The 22,231-nt window shown below is 40.6% G+C and overlaps 1 protein-coding gene and 1 long non-coding RNA gene across 11 annotated transcripts in view; one reads left to right on the forward strand and one right to left on the reverse strand.

Annotated features, from left to right (window-relative positions):
* Positions 1-1,279: 1,279 nt before the first annotated feature.
* LOC146199172 (uncharacterized) overlaps positions 1,280-22,231 on the reverse strand; it is a 210,027-nt gene continuing 189,075 nt past the window's right edge. For all 10 annotated transcript variants that reach the window (XM_084594635.1, XM_084594630.1, XM_084594636.1 and 7 more), the window contains 22 exons: positions 21,613-21,809; positions 21,458-21,534; positions 21,026-21,173; positions 19,913-20,257; positions 19,296-19,572; positions 18,394-18,477; positions 17,506-17,718; positions 17,250-17,404; positions 17,016-17,076; positions 15,867-16,160; positions 14,664-14,811; positions 13,042-13,301; positions 11,190-11,301; positions 10,802-10,861; positions 9,768-9,874; positions 9,494-9,635; positions 8,239-8,373; positions 7,564-7,667; positions 6,988-7,080; positions 4,499-4,604; positions 2,755-2,892; positions 1,280-2,061 (listed from right to left, as the gene is read on the reverse strand). In XM_084594635.1, coding sequence (XP_084450761.1) covers positions 1,861-2,061; positions 2,755-2,892; positions 4,499-4,604; positions 6,988-7,080; positions 7,564-7,667; positions 8,239-8,373; positions 9,494-9,635; positions 9,768-9,874; positions 10,802-10,861; positions 11,190-11,301; positions 13,042-13,301; positions 14,664-14,811; positions 15,867-16,160; positions 17,016-17,076; positions 17,250-17,404; positions 17,506-17,718; positions 18,394-18,477; positions 19,296-19,572; positions 19,913-20,257; positions 21,026-21,173; positions 21,458-21,534; positions 21,613-21,809 — 3,457 coding nt within the window. In that variant the 3' untranslated portion in view covers positions 1,280-1,860. The remainder of the gene's footprint in view (positions 2,062-2,754; positions 2,893-4,498; positions 4,605-6,987; positions 7,081-7,563; positions 7,668-8,238; positions 8,374-9,493; positions 9,636-9,767; positions 9,875-10,801; positions 10,862-11,189; positions 11,302-13,041; positions 13,302-14,663; positions 14,812-15,866; positions 16,161-17,015; positions 17,077-17,249; positions 17,405-17,505; positions 17,719-18,393; positions 18,478-19,295; positions 19,573-19,912; positions 20,258-21,025; positions 21,174-21,457; positions 21,535-21,612; positions 21,810-22,231) is intronic.
* On the forward strand, positions 5,851-21,753 carry LOC146199173 (uncharacterized). Its single transcript, XR_014705045.1, has 3 exons — positions 5,851-6,122; positions 18,414-18,498; positions 21,629-21,753. It is a non-coding gene; the product is annotated as an uncharacterized LOC146199173 (long non-coding RNA).

A 22,231-nucleotide genomic window follows, 5' to 3' on the forward strand; every position in this document is an offset into this window, starting at 1 on the left:
GGTTTGAAGAACTTTATAAACTAATTTATCTCTAATAACAAATCAAGTTTAAGCTTGACCAAAACTGCGCTGTATTTCGAGTTTTGTTGCAAAAAGTTATTTCGAGCCCGCAAGGCAACGAGGTGGCGCCACCGGTGTCATCGCTATGGCCTGTGGCAGCGGTTTCTTTTGCTTCCTTACCGCCACAGAAAATGCAAACATCCGACTTCTGATCGATTGAGGCAAGTACACCAAACAAGTTTTGTATAAAAGATACTGACTACCAAACGCCATTTCTGTACAGAATATCAGCTACAAAAACTCAGCGGTTTAATTGGTATAAACGTTGGACGGCACGCACGTAATTGCACAAAGAGCGAGTTCGTCTGCTTCAACCGCGGCTCTTAACCTTACACCGTGCTCTTAACCCAGCCGCTTGTAACGTAGTTGCGTTCTTCGAGTGGTCAGTAGGCTTGCGATTGGTTTCTTGTAACGAATATTGTCCGTAGGACAAGGAATTCATGAATGACGCACATATTTAGCGTGGGCACAGGCCGGCGCTTACCGTGCAGTTGCGCATATCGACTGCACACGGGTCGGTACCAAAGTTTTGTTTCGTGCAGGTCTCTGTCCACATTGCGCACACTTTGCCGATAAATCGAACTGTCACTCATGATACCGATTGAGTTTCATAACAACGGTGCTGGCATGAGGCAGAGTGACAGAACAAACGGACGCGCACGAACAGCTAAGCCAATTAACCGCCGCCCCGTACTAGTACTAGTCAAACAGGACGCAAAAATGGCGTCGCCTGCATACTGACGTCACTGTGACGTCACGTCAATACCCCCTATAAGCCATAAGCTCAATGAAAAAAATTCCCAGTTTCCTTGCCTGTGAGGAACTACATGTACTGCGCCTGCCATTTCCTGTGGCAACAAAGGAAAGCAAGGTGTGACAACTGCCACTTCAAAAATTTTCGGGCCTCACCAGAAATTTGCAGAGCATTTCTTTAAGAAGATTAATTTTTAATAATCAAATGCATGAAGCAATGAATGCTACATTTTGCTCATTTCGTTAATCTAACTTCATGGGGAACAGTGCCACAGGGGCATCGTGCCTGCCCCAAATTATACATCCCTCTTTCTCAGATATAGGTGAGGGCTCCTCGGTAATCCTTTTCTGGCTCGGTAACCCCAGCGGCTTTCAAAGAGCAACAAAGAGTGTTTTTGAATACTGTGTTCCTTCAAGTTGCTTAACAAGCATGCAAAAATGAGCAGGCAGATTCATTGCACTTCAGAAAAATATCCCCCAAATCGATGAATGATTACTGGCTGTACAATAAAACTGCCTTCTGTCAGTCTCATTAGCCTCAAAATATAGGTGCTTACCTGGATGAGAAAACTGGAAAAGATGGGGACTGACGCACATTTGGATTTTGATGCATGGAAAATGCATTTCAAGGAACTGAAGGGTCCTACAGAATTTAGTTTGAACCTCCAACGTAAGAAACATGCTTAGTCGCACTTATTAGGCTTTTCCCTGTGAGCCATTGATACAAACCATTGTGTCATTCTTTTAATGTAGTTTATTTACAGTTTCTTGGTCTTCAACAACACTTGATGCAGCTGGTGAAACACACTCCAAGGTCAAACATACTGCACATCCGTCGTACACTGAGGCATGAAGCAGATAGTTTTGGCAGCGAGATGTCGTCATGGACACTTGCGCTTCCAAGTGATGAAAAATGGGACTCCTTTCATTCTTGTGTATAGCTGATGTAAAATGCCCTACATGCTACTTGCTCCTCTGAGCAGAATGTTGTGTTTTCATACTTGAACATAATTAGGCAACTTGAAGGACCTGCCATTTGCACTTAGTTTAAAACCTTGTTGCTTCGCAACTCAAGCTGCACTTCCCATCTACTGGTAGCAGCAGGTTAGGACTGTGAATGTTGACTGCAGACACTTCATCGCTGATGAAGCCATTCTTTTCTGAGGCAGTGGATGTGTCAGCTGTCATCTCTTGGTCTCCTTGCAATGCTGACTCGTCAGACTGTTGTCGTGCAAAGTTTACGAAAACCTGCAAAAAATGTAGAAAAGCCATTAAAATATGCCAGTGCTGTTCGAACATAAGGCCATGCACCTTTATGCTGTGATAGAAGCTGAATTAAATAACCTAAACAAGGAAACAAACAAACTTACTCAAATAAGCTGTGAAGTGAAAAAAATTATGTTGAATATTATGCTGCGCTAAAATTATCTTAGGATGTGCAAAGTGCTTACATCAGATATGTTACAGTAACAGATTTTTAACAGTGTTTCAGATATGCGTGAATTCTATGCTGCTTAATTGAGCAAATTGCAGTTGCTATGGATTCTTCACAGGACAAAAATAAAACCTACACAAAATTGGTTCTCTAGCTGCGATTTTAAAAACGGTGCTGAAAGTTGTAAAGTTATCTTTACAAGGGCAACAAAATATTCTGCCAACTTTTAGGCTAGCTATAAGGTTTCATTTTGACATGCAAATAAAAAGCAGCAAGCAGCAGATTTATGGATGAGTCCTGGGGCGATGGTTTGAAGGTTCTCCTATTTGAGAATTGCCTTTCTACATGTTTCTGCTTCGAAAACAAAAGGTTTTGAATGATTTTCTCACAGAATATCTTTTGCTTAGAAAGTGTAGCCCCACCTCCCACCTCAGCCCACTCATTAGATTTTCTCCCGAAAGTAGCTTTGCTCACACTAATATAATTATTATCAGGGTGTCTCTTACCTGATCTAACGTAGTCTGAGACACAGAAAAGTCTAAGATGCCAAATCCACCGCTGTTTGTTTCTAGAAATTTGAACACCGAAGAAAGTGACGTTTGCTTGGAAGGTAGGCTGAACTCCACTATGTTGTAGTGGTGGGCCTGCGTAAAAAACAAAAGCAAACACATCGGTCAGGCGGTTATTTCTGATTTCACTAGCATATTAATTAGCATCAAGTTTCTCAGTCATTAGCTTTGCTGCATGTCCATGCCAAAGAACGTGCAGAAAAAAAAAATTCGGACAGCCGAAGCTCTGCCTTTAACGGTGGGAAGCGGCACAATTAACGACTACTGTCTGCTGGCTCCCCTTGTGGATTCTCATTCACATACATGCACTTTTCTACTCGCTTAGTCACTGATACATTAATTTGTGCCTCTGTTATCTTACACATACTCATAGCGTTCATTGGTAAGCTACCACATTCTGTAAAAGGCTGCCAACAGGGCACTCCTGAACCCACCCGACATAAAGCCCCACTTTAACTAAGCCATACGAATGTGCCTGAGTGGCCCAAGGGTAGCATGTCTGATTTTAGGATTCAAGAACCCCAGGTTTTACTCTCATTTCCTGCCAATGTGGCCATGCCATGGTCATGTGACGTCACACAAATCTGCACCCAGCCATGTCAACAGCTACCACCTGCTGAAGTCACAGTTGGTTCTTCGCTCAGAAAGACAGTAGATTGTTGCTACGTTCCCGGTTCATGCGATTTCCCGTTTCATGTGCTCAAAATCGTGGGCAGTATAGTCTCCCACAGAGTTGCACTATTTCTCTTTCGGTTAATATGTTCCCAGATAACATGACGTGCTGGTTATTACGTTTGAAAATTTAGACGAAGTATAACATGCTTTGCGATTAACCGGGGGGCTAATGAGCACTCGCGACATGAAAAACTGACAGACAGCGGCGTTCACCCACCACACCAGCTTTCCTGTAGCGCCGAGGTGCGAAGGGGCAAAGCATCAAAGAAGTCCAATGGGCTCACATACGAGGCACCCTTTCCCGCAGAAACATGACTTCATGAGGAGAAATGTGGTGGCTTCCTTGCGGTACCTTAGGGTCATATGGGTGGACCATTTGATAACTACAACTATCGCTTGCATACGAGCGCGTCGGGTCTAAGCGTAAGTGCGGTGACTGTAAGCTATCGCGATGGCTTCTCCACATGTCTCTAGTGTAAGGGGGGCGAAGCAACCAAGGAAACGATCCCGGCTTGTCATTGCCTTCTTTCAACTAGATTTGTTTTTAAATGTCTTCCAAGATTAAGACAATGCAAATACGGACTGAATTTTACGAGAGCTAAAAAAGGAGCTGTTCATACTTGATATTTAAAATGCTAATTACACTTTTAAGCAGTGAGTCTGAATTCTAATGCCTTTGTACTTCAGTCAACAGTTACTTTTTTTCAAAATCAGACAGTTTGGATTATACGTTTTCCCGGACGGTTTTTTTTCCAACCCTTAAAGAAAAGAAAAACATATCAATGAGGTTCTATGCTTATTCAAGGTGTTTTGCTAAACAGGAGCCTTAATGTTGTCACAATAATAAAATGAATATGCAAACAAGTAAAAAGAAAGCACTACTAATATTAAGCAATCTTGTGTCAATCTCATTTTTGAGTCAGACAAATTTGAGTCAGAACTTCAAATTTGGGAGAGGGGGGGGGGGGGGGGAGGGGAGGTGTCTGCGTAATGCATGGGGTCATACCTTGAGTGATGCCATGGGAAAATGTGTGATAAAAAATTTGATGGTTTGTTTCCACTCTTGGGCCTTTTCAACCATGCGTATCGTGACAGTAAATCCAGCTCCAAACCTGCACAGGGAAGGGTTAGACAAATTAATGTTGTGCACCTGTTGTTGTTAATTAAGTCTCCTGTGCACCTGTATAGGCAGTCTCACAGTCTACTTCATGGCAAAATAATGGTAAGGATCACCTGAATAGGCATGCAGTGCGAGAGCATAGGCATTACTCCTTTTCATTCTCAGCCTGGTTTGCCACAGGACAAAATCCTTTCCAAGTGATCTCCAATTAGCCTGGTCCTCCTATGTCAGCTCCAGTTACTCATTCCCAGTGAATCTCCTAATCTCATTTCTCTGTCGCAGCTCCTGCCATCCAGGGTTACTTGTTTCTTCCTGTGGAATCCACTTTGTTGCCCTAACAGTTCATCAGTTACCCATTCTTCGTGTTACATTCTTCAACTGCTGTTTCCTATACATAGCTTTTGCCAAGTCGGGAACCACAGAGGGAACCTAGTGGACATTGTTGGGCTAGTAAAACTGGGGCAAAAGAAAATCATGCCAGATGATCCAGACAAGGGTACATTAATGAAGAAAGAGGTATGAGCTGAAAAAATGTCAATTTTTTGGCCGCACAGTTTGTGCATTCGTCCTCAAGCCTATTGTGTGAAGGTGAATAAATGTAATAATAATTGGTTCACAGGAAAAGAAAGGTGCAGTTTCTGTCACACTTGCTCTGTGGACACCTGAACCACACTGTTTCTTTTTGAACAGTCAATTTATGCTGCATGGTGACTTTTTTTTATTTCTAAGAGAAAATGTTTGAGAGGGGTTCAAGCAGTATGACATTGTTTTGGTACAGATGTATGCATGATGCAGATGTAGAAGAAAGGACGTGGCAGAAAAATGTTTGGGCCTTTAGCTATGATTAGGACTCAGTTCTGATCCTTTATATTTTGAAATTCGGTACGCTTTTTTGGTGTTCATTTCAATAGGAAATTTTTGTTTATAATTTAGACAAATATTATTTCTTATGATAGAATTAATGATATGTTTGGAACACTCAAAAATCACATACATAGTTTCTCTTGGCTTGTTTGTTACCAAGAGCAGGTTATAAACAAGTAATTCAGACACAAAAGATCTTGTTTAGATCACAGGTTGCTACTAAATAAAATATCACCGTCATAAAAGAAAAACAGCGAGGAAGCTAAGTGATCGGGCCTCGAGACAAAAACAAGGAGTTTATTTCTAGAAGCTCGGCTGTAATAAAAAAAGAACAAAACAAAAAAAAAAAAAAAACAAAGCAAAAGCAACAAGGGCAACACATGTAAACAGAAATATTTCTAAAATGGGGGAACCACACACATACACATCTGCTTCACTTAGACAAGTGGAATGAGGCTTTTCTGTCTAGTTACATTATGTCGTAATAGGTTTATCAAGTCATGATAAATGTAGGTGTGTTTGTCACTTGACACACTGCTCATTCCTTCAGTTACAGAACAAATGACAAAAACAATGAATGCTTCGCAAGAACGAAGTTGCAGATTGGAAAGAAATAAAAATGGTCATCGCCAAAATCATGATGAAGGTCTGTAATTTTTCCTTGTGATTGACTGCAGCTTAGGTCATAGTGAATAGCCAGCAAGTTTTTAGGCACTCCTGAAGGACACTAAAGTTTTTGCTTTAAGGGCAACTCTGGTGGTTTTTTTCATCATTTTGAGTTATTGCTTGCATTACATTCCTGACTCCGACACAAAAGAAAACGTTTTTTAAAGTTCTAAGTAGAACTATTTTTAAAATGAAAGAACAGCAAATTGGAACTGAAACTGGTTTCATGGCCAGAACTTTCAGTGCATAAAATACAGTGCGCAGTGCATAAAATGATTGAAATAGCCTTATACAGGCCTCAAAATTTTGTGGTCACATGGGAAGTGGGCAGTAGCATGGGTATAATGTTTGTGACGTCACAAACGCAGTGTTTCCCACAGGAATTATTTGAACTGAGGCCATGAAAACTGCAGATTTTAAAACAGAGTTGCGTGCGAACAAATCATCTCATGGTACCCATATTTGGTAGGGTGCATCAGGGCGGAGAGGAAAACCTACTGTAAAATTTTACCAGTATATGCGAATGTCAAAAAATTTCAGAAGCTGTCCTTTAAAATTGGAGCTAAAAAAAAAAAAACAAAAAAAAAAAACAAAACAAAAAACAAACAAACAAACAAACAAATTTTGCACTCCCGTTTGTTTGACCAAAATTCTTGATGAGACGCCATTTCGTGCTGACAGCCACCACAAAATCTTAGGAGGGTCTTATTACAGCAGCAGCTTATGATAGTGAAAAATGCCTTGTTTTCTGCAGTCCTTTCATGTGGCCTCTAGTCATCATGCTCTCTGATAAAGCCCCCGCATTGCACATTCTACTTTACTTGTTTAGTGTATTCATTACTTACTTATGTTTTAGGTACTGCGGGCTTCCTATGCAGCACAGTTGTCCATTCACCATAATTGCGAGCCTCGAGCAAAGCAGGTCACACTCAGCCATACTGCAATATTGACAAGAAGTAAACGTCAAATAAGCTATGACATCATGCACAAAAGCTGCAATATGATGTAATGGAGAAATGATTGAAGCTAAGTTTTACCGTTCTGGGCTCCAAGAGTACTTCTTTTTTGTGTTTTGAAAAATGGAATCTGATGTCCAGGGTTCTCATGATGCTAAACTGGCTTGCCCTTATATTGATGCTTGACAAACAAAACAATCTTAACAGTCTAGTGCTAGTGCCAAGAATCCATTTTTCATTCCTTCTTTCTACCATGAATCATAATTGCTTATAAACTAGATATATGTGCTATGACAACTAACACTGAAGTTGCGCGGGCCATTCAATAAATCATTTAATTCAAGTGCTCACGTAAGCAAATTGCTTTTGCAGAAAATGTTTTACAGTTAGGCAGTATTTGCATACTAAATGGGCTATTTAGTTTCTGTAAACATTAGACCAAATGGAGCCATCTCAGTTGCTTGCCTGTGTGATGTCAGCAAGACAGATCGCTTTTCTCGAATGGCTTCAGAGACATTGGACCAGACGAGCCTTCGTGTAACGGGGTCCATTCCACTTGTTGGCTCATCCTGGGCATAGAAGACAAGTGAGGTATATGGGAATAAGAATTGATTAGTATTCTTAATGCTGCTTAACATATCTCACAAACACTCACTGTTCTGCATATTATAATGCACATATTAAAGTCGGCTACGTCAAAATGCTAGAGAATGAGTAGAGTATTGTGTAACTATAAGTGCTGTGTGAATAATTAGGATTTACTTCCAATACACATACGGTTTAGGTTTACACTGCTGAAAGTTTAATATTCGTTATGCATTCAGTATATGCGCTTAAATAGTTACTATATTTTCTACCACAAGGTATCACCTGTTTTAGAAAAAGAATGTACTGTACACCTATATGAGTAGAGTGTTGCTACTACTGAAAGAACACTGAAGTGTAGGTTTCACTGTGATTCTTTGAGCATCTCAGTGCTTTTTACTGGCATCTCTGGAAGAACTCTTGGCTTTATTTATGCTCAAAAGATGCCTGCTGAGCTATAGGCTATAGTGTAATCCTTAAGTTGGCATTGATGGGTATCAAAAAGTAAGAGGACTAAGAATAGTTTGGAAAAATGAAAGTGTGGCATGAACTGACCAGGAGCACAATCTGTGGGTTGCCAAGCATAGCAATTGCTGTGCAGACTTTTCTTCGAGTGCCCCGACTGAGTGTTCCCACTTTGTGGTTTGCATGAATTGAGAGCTGGAACCTTGAGAGGGCCTCTTCAACAACCTGCAAATAAATGGCCAGCTTTTCGGAAACTGCGTTGCATTAAGTCAGAAAGAAAAAAAATGCCAGTAGTTGTAGGCTGTCTTTTTAATGCCAGAACTGTTTGAAATAGAAGTGAAAAGGCATTGCAATAAGAGCTCTGTTTTGATCTGTTCCCCAGTGCCCAGTAAATATTCTGGATTGTTAAATATGTGATTGAAGCCAAAGGGACGCACAGCAGCACCGGTTGCATATTCTCTTGGTCTGACTTACATTTTTGTGTCTAGATATAAATAACTGATAGTTAGCTGTATTAAGTCTGAAGGCATGCTCTCATTTCTGCAGAGATAAGTCAGGGCTTAGTACCTGCAGTTATAACAGCAGCTAGTCTTTGACATGATTTCAATACTGCGAAAACGGCATTGCTTAAAAAGAAAGTGCCATTGAAATGAACTTAGCCCTAAAACCTGTAAAATTTGTAGTAAATTTAAAGTGTCATGACACATTCCAATAGTGCTTCCTCTTGTATGTTTTATAGCGCTACCTAGCATATAAAGCGTCAGCCATTGAAATGTTTCTGTCATATTCTTTATAATTTGCCATACATTGCATGTTTAGCAATGATTTTAAGTTATATTTTCTATTGTAAGAACAAAGAGACAAGGTATCTTTTCCCTGCATTCTCAATGGCCTTGAACAGAAAAATTCTTTCAGCTATGTTCAATGCATCCAATCACAGTTACACTGTTCTCAACATAGTTATAATTGTTGAAATACTTAAAAGTGGAGGTAATAGAATATCACAAAAATGTTGATAGGTATTGGCTGTGGTTTGGTCTTAATTATAATTGAAAACCAAATAATGTCACTGTAGCATAGAAAAAAAAATATTACTGCTTATCTACCTGGTGGGAATGATTGCAGTAACATAAAACAAAGTAAATATTTATTTTTACAGTATGCAGTAAACTTAATTCGTTAAATCTTATGAATTAATTCTGACTGGCTTGATTTGAACATCTGGCTTATTAAAAATGGCTGTTTGGTCTCAACATTAAATATACTAAAGAAGGCTCACATATTGGTGTCATTGGAAGTGTTCTCCTCTGTGCATAAGCAGAGAAATACAGCGTGAAATAATCACCTCCTTAATTTCACCCTTTGGGATCCCACGCATCATGGAGTAAATGACAAGGTGTTCCTTTGGAGACAGCAGGTCATCAAGTGCGTCTGCCTGGGGGCAGTAACCCACCAGCTGGGTACCCTTGGAGTATACCTTGTCTAACCTGTGAGCAGGGAGTTCTTGAATTTAGTACATATTTCACACATAGAGCAGATACATTGTACATTGAATATTCTGCACATATTTGACACTTATGGGAACTAAAATGTGTTCCCCGGGCTCGAGGAAAACCTACCTTGTATCTTGAACCAAGGTGGTGCCGCGGGTAGGTTGAAGCTGCCCGGTTAGGATACGGAACAGGGTTGTCTTCCCAGCTCCATTAACACCAAGAAGTCCGAAGCACTGTGGCAAAAATAATAACAAACAATGCATTTGTTTATGCACTGTCACAATGAGAGCTTCTAATTGGAGATAAACGCACAGCTTGTAGATAAGGTAAGATAAATTTACTTCCATTGAACATGGTGGAGACAAGGTAAAAAGCCGCTTTTCGCAGCTTGACTGGACCTAGTCCCCTACAAACATCAGCGTGTCGCGCTGTACATGTAATGGCCGGAACAAAAACAAAAAGTCGTCTCAAATGCGTAACAGGTTTTATATGAGTGCACTGAGTTAAAAATAAGTGCTGTAGGTGTATTCCTGGCTCCATCATAGTCAAATTAGACAGTTTTTATAAAAGCTGCATTTATGCATGCATGCTCAAGTGAACTGCTCTTGTTTTCCTGTTAGATTCATAGTAATTCTCATTCCCCTTCCCCAGTGCAGGGTAGCAAACTGCAAGCTTTCCTGGTTAACCTCTCTGCCTTCTCTCTCTTTCTCTCTTTCTCTTTCACAGTAATTGTGCACTGTTGCTGTACAGCATTTTAAAGCTGCTACTCTTTGGCAAAGAAGTTTATTTTTGAAAACATATGCATGAAAAAACCTTAAACAGCACCTTGAATATAGTCATATACAACTCAAGAAAAATGTGGCAGAAGCTCTTCAAAGGCAGCCCTTCAGTCAATGGCGCCAACAATTTTCATGATGCCTCGTTTAGTCCAATTAAGTTGTGGTGAATCACCTTTCATCCGCTATGCCCTATGTTGTCATGCATGCTGGCAGGTCTAAGGAGATTATGCTTGAATTAGTGAGAATCGGGTCAATGCCATTTGCTGCAGGAGGGTCTTTTGAGGGGCAAAAGCAGCATTTTTCTTTATAGTTGTATCGATCTATGGTAAGCAACGTTCTTGTGCGCTTCCAGTGCCATAATTGAATAATCACTACACATACCTCCCCTTTTGGAATGCCAAACGAGACGTTGTCTACAGCTCTCTGTCGTCCTTGATAAATCTGTAATGGAAAGTCGCATTAGTTGAAGCTGTCACACAGGTACCAATGCACAGATAAAAAGATTTTTGAAAGTTTAAGCAGGTTTGAAAAGTTTCAGACTTTTCAGTGCTTCAAGCATGAAAAAACGACAGCAGTAGTTCCACGCTTCATGATAACTTATGGCTTGACAGCGATGGCTTTACTGCCCACCATTACCGCATGCCCATTAATACAGGTGTAGCTGTGGCACGAAGAGTCTAGTAACAATGAATAATATCAACCACCCGTACTTATTGCCTGGTTCCCCAGTCATAGCCAGAAATATGCCAGAGCAATGGCTAATTAGTACCTTGACAACATCCAGTACTCTGAGCACATCTTGCTTGCCAGTGTCGCCATTAGCCCGAATTCTTTCTGCTATGACGTCGCTGTCCTCGGTAGCCTTAGCTTGCTTTGGGTCACTGAAATGAAGAAATCAAGGACTTAGCAAAAAGAAAAAGCTGTAAAAAAATCATGTATATTTAATAACTACAGTCGAACCCGGATATATCGAACTCGAAGGGGATCGCGAAAAAGTTCGATATATCGATAATTCGATATACAGAAATTGGCTTGTGACGGCACTTACGATGCGAAAAAACGATACCGTATTTGCCGCGTAATCAGCCCACTCGCATAATGAACCCACTCTCCACTTTTGCACCCGAGAATTTGAAAAAAAAAAATGCGTTAAGGCCAGCTCGCTCACATGCAAGCGATTGAGCGATCTCAGCGACGAGCGGCAGCGACAGAGCAAAAAATTTCCAACGTGTTGGAACTGCGTCCCGCTGGCCGCTCGAGCCACCGCGGCAGCTCAAAACAAGGTTTCTGTGTCGCTGGGGCAGAAAATCGCGAGGTTTTCGCTTGCATGTCGATGGCGCGCGTCACTCCGTTTCGGTCGTCGCATCCACAGCTCATTTCTTGGCAGCGTGCCAAGATGTTACACAGCGATAACGTCAGGGCGCGTTTATCTTTCTATAGCTCCTCCGGTGGCGGTGGCGGGGAGCGAACTTGGCACAGTGCCCGTGATTGCTTGATTGCACAAGCCTGGTTCGATTTATCATGATGCGCTTGGGGCGGGCGTCATGATTGCAGCAGCTGACGGCGTGCTTCCGTTGGTTCGTACATGCAAAGATAAACGGCTCCCGCCAAAAACAAAAAAAAAAAAAGCCTGCCGCTTCTTAACGTCCGCAGCTGCCATATCTTACGCTACGTCGCGCGTACAGCACAACGATAAGAAAGAATGACTCTCGCAAAAAAAAAAAAAAAAAAGAAAAAAAAAACACAGAGAGCTGCCGCTTCTTAACGTCCGCAGGCGCTATAGCCACGTCAGCCGCCGCGCGCAGAGGGTTCGCAACACACGCTGGAGAAAGCGTCCCACGTCTGTCTGAAAACGGGCTGAGCTGGCTTGGCGCATGCGTAGCGCGTGTTGAAGGAGAGAGCTCGGCAAAAGAATGGGCACACCCACGCACATGGCTTGCAAACGTCATGTGTTGGCGCGCGGGTAACGATAACTGCAGATGCGCGCGCCTTTGGGGAACGGGCGCGGCGCTGTCCAGAACTGTCCCTTCTCATTCCTTCCGCGCGTGGCTTGAAAACGTCACGCGGCAAACGGCCAAGGGTGATGCGATCGTCTTTGGGGAAGGCACACCTTCCAGTGCGTGGTGCGGAGTTCGATATATCGAACGACCGGCGAAATTGAGTTCGATATATGACGCGGCTTTCCTATACTTTTACATGGGATTTTCAAGGGGATATTCCGCGAGTTCGATATAACCAAAATTCGATATATTCGGGTTCGATATAACCGGGTTCGACTGTATATGGTTACAGGTCATTGCTATTACTTTACTTGTTTTACAAGCATATTACATCACAAATTGTGTGATAGTATGCATATGTTCTACACTGGCAGCTGTCATGTCTAGCCAGACCCTGATCGGTACGTGCACAGTCAGCAGATGGGATATAGGGGACACCAAAGCTTAATTATGCAATTTGAACGACAGTGCTTTTGTTAGGTCACAAGTACGAGGAAAACTTCATACTCATGTTGCTTGTTTGTTTGGATTGTATTATTGTAGCCAGAAATGTACATTCTGACTTGCCTTGCATAGCTATAAAAAGTAGAAATTAAAGAGATCGAAGAAAACATAGCGTACCTGGGAGGGGATGACGTTTTGAGGTGAAACTCGAGGAAGAGGTTGATACAAAAGAAGACGATTCCAACCAGGAACATTGCATAGAGGTTGTAATTGAGGATTTCATTGCTGAAAGGGTTCTCGTAGGTGTCCTGGCCAAAGCGAGCATATATGTCAGCTTGAATATGGTTTTTGGCCAAGCTAACAAAGCCGCCAATCAGGGCATACTGTGGAAAGATGAGTGCTGCATTCTGTAGTCCTGTCATGAGTTCATGGTTACCCTGCAACGAGAAATGTAAACATTGAATGCAAACCCACCACAGCAGTAAATGCAATGACTCAACTTGGTCGTTTTAAGGCCTTCTAGTTCTCTTCACATAAAGTAACGAACCCATACAGGCAAGTACAGGCAGTGATTCCCTGTAAAAACTGTCTTTTTGCAACTTTATTTCATTAAAAAAGAAAGTTGAGAATCTATCTCTGCTTCAGGTCACAGTTGTCCCATCCTAATTTGAGGATAAATATATTACTTGCAAAAAAAAAACAAAAGTGCCCAAATTTGCTTCTATGAGTACATTTCAGTGCGTTATCAAGCATTTATAAACATGAAAGATTATATAAAAGCTTTTATGCAGAAATAACTTTTCATTGAACAACCATTAATTTTAGCCTGACACTTGTTTGGTACTGGATTACGTCAGAAACATTTAATTTAGTGACTATATAAGCATGGTTTTAAACCCTAACACTTGTAAAACCGATAAATGTCATGCATGCTGAGAGTTGGTGATGGCAACCAAAAATGTAGATACACTGCATAAATATGCATTATCCACTCTCAGTTGATGACGGTTTTGCTTGATGCTATGCAGTTGTGTGTTTTAAAGGCTGAGTGGCTAATTTATAATTATGTTTTAAAATGGGCAATGCCTTGAGGCTAAATATAATAAAAGCATAGTAGAGGATACAGAGAGTGATCCTGTATCAGCTTTCCAGTTTATGGGTGTGCCTTTTTTTGGTTTTTGTTATTAACACTTACATAGGAAGAAAAAAAGCTGATACAGTTTTTTGATGATTTTGTTGACAATACGCATCCAACTTTGTGCTCACATAATGTCAAAGGTCTGAGTTTAAGCAGGTATTCAGGTTAGTTGACTCATGCAGTTTCAGTAAAAATGCAATAGCAGGACAAGAACTGTAAGTAGCATAAAATATGGTACTGCGTCATGTGTGGAATGGGAAAATTCTATTTCGTATGTTTTCTTTTGCAGTTCCATTGCACAAGAAATTCAAACAATATGATTCTCACACACAAGTTTTTGTGCATATTTGTGTGCAGAATCTACTGCAATTTTCCTGCATTTCATGAAATTAATGGTGGCAGTATGTATAAAAAAATATATTTATGCATAAGAATTTAGTGTATGAACATTGTCTATGTTTCTAAGCAAGCTTACATCTAATGGGACTATGTAAAAATGTGTATGTGTACAAAACTTTATGTAAAATTGCCATCAACCTCTTCTTATATGCAAATATGCTGGAGAGCTGAAGTCTGCTTCAACTTCCAGTAGAAATTGTGTCCCTTTCATTGCCTTATCGATACTTTGTTCAGATATTTACTCATTTGTACCATGACTTACAGAGTTTATCTGTATCATGTTGAGTACCAGCATGACGATTGCTATGTTGAGTCCAATAAACAAGTTCACGCAGTACAGCACCACAAAGGAGATGCTTGCTTCTTTGAACAGCCGTGAGAGGCAGTACATCAATGGCGTGGTTCCCCATCTTGAACAGAACAACAAAAGGACTGCTATTAGCACAGATGGACAGCAGTTGCATTTAGGGTATGAAGACTTGACAGTTGGGCTTGCATGTATTCTCCAGTGAAGAACTTTAGCCAAGTTTGTCAGCTATACAAAATCATTATTGCCGCCACCACCATCACCACTCTCATCATCGTCATCATCCCGACTATACCGACAGCAAGGCAAAAACCTGTTCCATATTTCTTCAATTAATCCGGTCCTGTGCTGCTGTATCCACTTGACCCTTGCAAACTTCTTAAACTCATCTGCCCACCTAACTTTCTGCTTCCCACTGCTACACTTTCCTTCCCTTGGAATCCAATTTGTTACCCTAAGTGACCATTGGTTATCCTCTCTTCGTGCCACATGCCCTGCCCATGCCCATTTCTTTTCGATTTCCACTGGACTGTCATTAACTCGTTATTTCTCTGACTAACTCTGCATGCTTCCTATCTCTTAACATTACGCCTATGATTTTAAGTTCCATGGAGCTCTGCGTTGTCCTCAACTTAAGTAGAACCGCCCTTTTCATTAGCCTTCATGTTTCTGCACCATCTCGTCTATGGGGCAGAAACTGGTATAATCTTAACCAAGCAAAAAGTTGGAAAGCTATAAATAATTATACGGTTGCGCATACCATGTTTTGACCTGTGCGGTCATGGACATCCAATACATATGAGCATATTCATGCTTCTATGCTTGTACATTTGTGAGGCATTTCAGACAATTTTGCAGTCAATGGAATGTTTTTTATTTATTTTAGTAGCTTTTATCCAAGGCAGAACTTTAAATCTGCCTGAAATCCATGTATCAAATGGCTATGCTTAGCAGCGATTTGACTTTGCTTACAGTTAAAACAGGTGAAAGCATGCAGATAGCTAGACTAACTTGAAATATCTTATAGGTGAGGTACATTCTCATGCTAAGTATGCTTGTTGGATTACTGCTTGGATTACATCGCATTTTGTTTTAACTTTATGTCGGTGCACTTCCCGATGGGCATATGCATGACATGCTCGAATGAATCATGCTCACCCAAAGAGAATCATGAGTAGGAGCACAGCAGGAAAATTGAGCTTGCTGACATAGACCGGGAGGCCAAAGGCGATGATGATGACAGCTGAGAGGGCAACTGTTGCGAGGACAATGCCCATGTCCCAGATAAAGGTTGTGGTCCAATACAGCACTGTTCCCACTCCGGAGATGCTTTGAACTTGTTTTTCATCGCGTATGCGTTCGTTCACGACGTACACGATGACACGTGACGGGATGAATGCCAAGCCCATGAGCACCACCATGGCGATACCCACTTCAGCTACGTGGCCAAGTCTAGAACAAGAGATGCAGAAAAAAATTAATGCTTTACTTGCACTTGTAAATTTTTCTCTAAAATTTCGAGAAAGCGGCATTCGATAAAAGAAAATGTGCGCTATTTAGATTTATTACTGCACAATAAATTGAAGTTCACTCTGGTGTGATTTGCTTATGAAATAACAATAAGCATAGTTTTATGAACTGTGAACATTAAAGCTCACTGAAAGGTGGTATGTTTTCTATTATGGAGATAAAGCTTGGCCATAAGTTTTTGGTCATCACATATTTTTAGTGCAAAAATTGCAATGACGCTATTATCATAGAGACACGAATGGCCTCTGGACCTGGTTATTTGATTTCAATGTATTACGGGATGCTGGCTTCTTGATAATTAATATTGCGTTGATTTTTTATATTAATACGGCAATTTAAGCAAGCTGACTGTACAAAATGCAGCAATAACTGTAATAAAGATTTCTTACACGCTTTGTCAGGTCGAAGCATTTAGTGAAACTGCTGCACAAAAATCCTACTTATTCTACTTAGTCTAGGGAAGCCATTTTGAAGACAAGCATATATACTTCATTTTTGTGGCCCAGCATAAGTGTTGAGCTGTTGTGTACTTTTCACAGTTCACAATTCACATATACCGTAATAATTCAGCCAACAGCTTCCTATAGAACTTTTCTTATTGTCGTTACCTAGACCAGTGAAAATTACGGTTTCATGCATGCGTTTACTGCACAGAAGTGAGGGTTGAGGACTGAGCAGTTCTGAACCCACCGTTAGGTTGTATTTTACCCGGCCAGTCATGCAGGTTAGCTGCAGAATGACATGCCCATTGGCCTGCAGTGAAAGTCATTCACTTACATTGTCTGTTTCCCAAGCTGTTCAGAAGACAAGTGAAGAGGGTGGTTGTACACCGTGATCCCTTCAATCAGAAAAATTCAGAGTGAAGTTAGTGCCATAACACAAACCACCAATGTTCTAATGAAATAGGCATGCAGTTTTGTTGCATAAAGCCTACCTCTTTGCTTTCATGCTTCTTTAGGATTTAGTGATATACAAATTGAGTGAATGGCTTTATAGAAGTGAGCAACTTACCCATGCTGGACGCATTGAGTGTAGACTTGGAGTGGCTGACCGCAGATCTCAGAATAGCGTTGCTAAGTGCGTTTTGGTATGCGGGCATTGAATGAAAGCCCGTGTTGTCGTACCATACTTTTACGTCTCTCTTCTCGAATGTCCAGCCACCATACCTGAGACAGCAATAAGAGTAGAAAAAGTTCTAATGCAAACTGGAATTTATTTAGAAACTTGTTCACATGCAGGGCTTATGTACGTCAATAACAAATCTTACCTCCGTTCTATAAAAGCAGGAAACGATGTTAAGAGGTAGTTTGGAATGTTGAGTCCAGTAGCATTGTACACAATGTCGGTAGTTTCTGTCATGGCTTTTGGCACATCTTCCCATTTTTCCTCTATCTCTGAAGTGTCACAAGTGTAATGCAGTGCCCCTCGTGGTATCTCCATGACATTGTTTGCCATTCCAGTAATGCTTACACAGTATGACCTGCAGAATTTGAAAAGAAGTTCTTCATCTGTGTACTGGCCCCATTTATTTGCAAACGAGTGCGTACATACAGCGCAGAAGTATGTGCTGATGTAGGTAACACGAAAAAGGAAGACCTGAGCACACAGATGTCAATATGAATTCCTCAATTCATCATTTTGTTTCATAGCTGAGTAACTGGCTATCAGGCATGCCACAGTGAAGGGCTCTATAGTAATCCTGACCTCTTATGGTCTTTCAAAGTACTCTGAAAGTAATAACTAGATGTTTTTGCATTTTGTCTGCATTGAAACCTGGCTGACTTGCAGCCAGGTTTGATCCTGTGAATTCGTGCTGCATGAAGCAGTTGTGCTGCAGTGGGTTTCTGACCTGTGCAAAGCTGTACTATCTATCCTTGTGCAGAGTTGCATAATATGGCTATGAAAAATCATCACTACCTGTAAGGGTGGTTACGAAATTTAGGTTGCTTCTAACTTTATGGCTCAGAAAGTAAAGTTACGTTGTGCACGAAACTAAATGTGCTCTGATGTAATGGATGTCCGGATACATCCTACATGATTACTAGAGAGTGTCTATGTATTCTTCTATCAGTGCTTGTCCTGAAAGAGAAAACCTTCAATGCATGCACTCACTCACTTAGTCGAAGGTAATGTCATGCAGAAACATAAAACTTACTCTTTGGCATTGTCTTTCAGACAAGATGGCCCTACTCCTGGAAACGATAATATCTTCATAGACACATCTGTGGGTGGCGTTTCGCTGAAAGCAGATTAATATAAGGTGAATGCGTATCACTGTAACATTTCAATTCTTAAGATTTTGCACTTTTCAAGAAGAGTTGATCATAGGTTATCTAGAAGAGGATCAGATAATTTATATGTTTTACCATTTTTCGAGGCATTGCAGATGAAGCTATGTGATGTTAAGAAGATATAGTGAGAGACCGGAAAGCGTGGCGTGACATGGTCCATAGGGTCACGAAGAGTCGGACACGACTGAACGCCTGAACTGACCATTTTTGTCAAGGCTATACCTAAGCAAGCTCAACAATGAAGCAGATACGAATTGGATGCATTACTGTTTAAATCTGACGTGCATGAGAGAATATCTTATGGGTATATAAAAGGGACCTAACAATATGCAGTTGTTTTTGACAGGTAGTAACTAGGCAACATGGGCTTATTAAATCAAATAGATCAAATAAGTCATGGAAGAATGGCAAGTATAATAAGGAAAATATGCGATACCTTTTCACTGGTAGAAAAACTAAACAGAATAAAAATTTAACTTTATCTTTTTATCTGCTTGTGAAATCTTGCCCATATTTGTTTTCAAAACTGGTCGAGAAAACTTGAAGAATATTTTAAGGATCATTGGTCTTGTGTTTGTTATTGATATTGATATTATTGCTAGGTGGCAGCTTATGGCTGTTCAACACTACTGCTTTAGCCTTCGATATATGCAGGCAACACTCAGCTAATTGATACAAAATAAGCTAGCTATGATTCTGCTTTGAATGCATGTTCAGTGCTAGAAGCTTAGATGCTATCAAAGAGGCTTGAGGATCTGCAATTCACCTGATGAAACCAACTGCTCCAGGTCCGTAGAGCTGTGTTGTAAGCTTGAGGGACGGCTCTGGCACAGTTCCTGGGGCAATGATGGTAAATCCCATGGCTACAGCAATGAAAGTGCATGGAAGCACAATGCTGAAGAATATTGCCTTCCAGTTGTTGACTGTGTGGTAAAAGCGTTTCAAGATAAGCGCTTTGAACTGGCTTGCTTTCAGATTGCGTCCTGTTAGAACATGCCTTGCTCCCAAGGAATGCTTGAAGTCTGGGCTCTCCAGCGTGACACCTAAAAAAAAAAAAAAGAGAAAAGCAGCGAACTGTAGCAGTGAGAAGTGTTGCCACAAAGAGAGTTTACTGCACCCTACTGAACTTTCTCACTGCAAATTTCATTTTTCATAGTTAAATATAGAAAAACAATTTATTTTTTGCACTATAAGACACCAAGCTTGTTGCTTGATTATTATAAGCTGTGGTTTAATTACTACTGAAGACTTTATGCCAACATTGTGTTTCTTCTTTTCACTGCATCATTACCACCAATGTCAGTCAGCAGGCAAATCTTGGTAGCATACAAAAATGAAAAAAAAAAAAAAAGAAAGAAATGTCATGCTGTATTTGAAACGGACCTGTATGATGTCGCTTGATGCTCCTTTCAGCAGTCTCGAGTTTGGTTGGAGCGGGCTGTCCTTGGCTTGACTGCATTAGTTTGAGGCCGGCATCACAAATGGTACACAGGGAGAGGAACACCTCTTCAAGCGTTGTGCTTGAGAGGCCATAGTTGCCAAAGCCAAACTCCAGCATGCGTTCTTCGAGGAGCGTCAGGAGCCGGGAGAAGGGGTAGAGCATATTCTTGTCGGGGTCTCTCTGAGGGAGGCTGATTACTACCTCGCCGCCATTGTTTTCTATTACTTGAGCAGGTGGGATGACGCTTCTGATGACACGAAGAATTCCTTCAATATCAGAAGAATCGTCTGTAAAAATGAAGTTCTTCAATTTAACCTTCTCATGTAAGGTAGTTGGTTGCATACCTTCCTGAGATCTGGAGTATAAAATTTGTCACAATTATTTTACAAGCATTTACGGTTTGATGTACTGCTAGGCAATAACATGAAAGACATGGAGGTTTTCGCCTGACAATTTATCGCTGACTCACCCATCAAGATGTAGTGTTGAAGTTTGACAATTTTGATGTTAAACCATGATTTATATATCTTTTGCTACATTTCTAACTTTTGGATATGTATTGGGAGGTATTCATACATATGAAGAAAATTATAATATTTCCAAAGCATAAATAAAAATTAGAGCTTTTGTCTCTTAACTATATGTTCTTATTTATATTAAAATTGCATTGTTCCAAGTGCTAATAAGTGTCTAAAAGTGGTTTACCACCTTTTGAAGTACATGTAAATCTGCATGCTCTTCTGCATAGCCATTCTTAAGACGTGATGACACTGACTTTTTGTGAGCTCCTGAAGAGGAGGAAAACGATACCAGTTTTGCCATACTCATTCGGTAGCAGTACAGGCACAAAAGCTAAGAGCCTTTTATGACACCAAGCCTCCTTTCAAGATTTTCATGCCTGCAATTTTGTCTTAATACAATATTGTACAAATTTTCTTTGCTGGTTCTCTGGAGGATACAGAAGCAGTTGTTAACGAAATGTTATACTCAAAACAGGCAGTCATAAAAAAACTGGTGCAAGCTGTTATGTGCATTAGAAATCTCAGCATATATACCATCAATACTTGTTCTTGACACATTGGAAGAATGTCCTGAATCACTGTCCCTATTGGGTTCTGAGCAGGACCTTGTCAATGACAGCTGATATCCAAAGCCAAACTTGCTCTTTAATAGAAGAGGAGAACCTTCACACAAAAGCGTTCCCTGCAAAAAAAAAAAGAAAATAAATAAATAAAAAATCTTATGATTCAACTTTCTGGCAACAAGCCACACTAGATTAATAGCATGTATACAATGAACTCCCGTTAATTTGAACTGATGTAATAAATATCTGATGTATTATATGAACACATGGTTCAGTCATTAAATACATTTTTGAAAACTGTTCCTTCAGTAGAAAGCACACATAATTTGAAGGAATTTTCAATGCCATTCAAGTTATTAAGAGTTGACTGTAGTACACGGCTGACTAGTATTGACTCACATACCTTGTGTATGATTGCAACTTTGTCGCTGAGCACGTCGGCTTCATCCATGTGGTGGGTTGTGAGGAGAATCGTGCGATCTTCAGTGGCAGGATAAAAGGTTGTAAGATTTGAAAGTTCATAAAACTGCGCTAAGTGCACTTGTAACACATGCTTACCATGCTTATGCTTCAGTATCAGGTCCCATATGTTTCTGCGTGCCATTGGATCTACACTGCTTGTGGGTTCATCCAAAATGACAAGCTTTGAACCACCAACAAATGAGAAGGCGACACATAGCCTTCGCTGGAGACCTCCAGATAGACGGCATGCCTGTTGATGCTCTATGTGCTTTAGACCCATCTGATGTAGAAGCCTGCACAAAAGCATTTTCGGAAAGAGTTTTACTCACATTATGAAAGCTGAGTAAAAAGAAAAGCTGGTTTGCCATTTTTATTTATAGGCACAGTTTAAAAGTAGAAACATATAAAATCAGTTTCACATGCTTGCGATGCCTTGTAGTCAGAAAGGACTGACGACATGGGAGAGCTGGCGTATCCTTGAAGGAAGTGAATAATGGTGTGAATAACAGGATTTAAATACCGATGTGGATAGGTGGTCAACTCTGACACTTGTTAAGACTCAGCATTATTTTCCCTATTTGCATTGCTTTCTTTCGTATGTGTTTTACTTGTCTCAAAGTATATGTCAAGTTTTTGTGAATAATAAACATGTAGCACGCATGAATCACTTTGTATACCCACTTGTGTCTAACTGATTTTCATGTTTTTCTCTTGC

The sequence above is a fragment of the Amblyomma maculatum genome, chromosome 2 (assembly GCF_055883805.1).
Source record: "Amblyomma maculatum isolate TAMU_Amacu chromosome 2, ASM5588380v1, whole genome shotgun sequence".
Lineage (NCBI taxonomy): Eukaryota > Metazoa > Arthropoda > Arachnida > Ixodida > Ixodidae > Amblyomma > Amblyomma maculatum.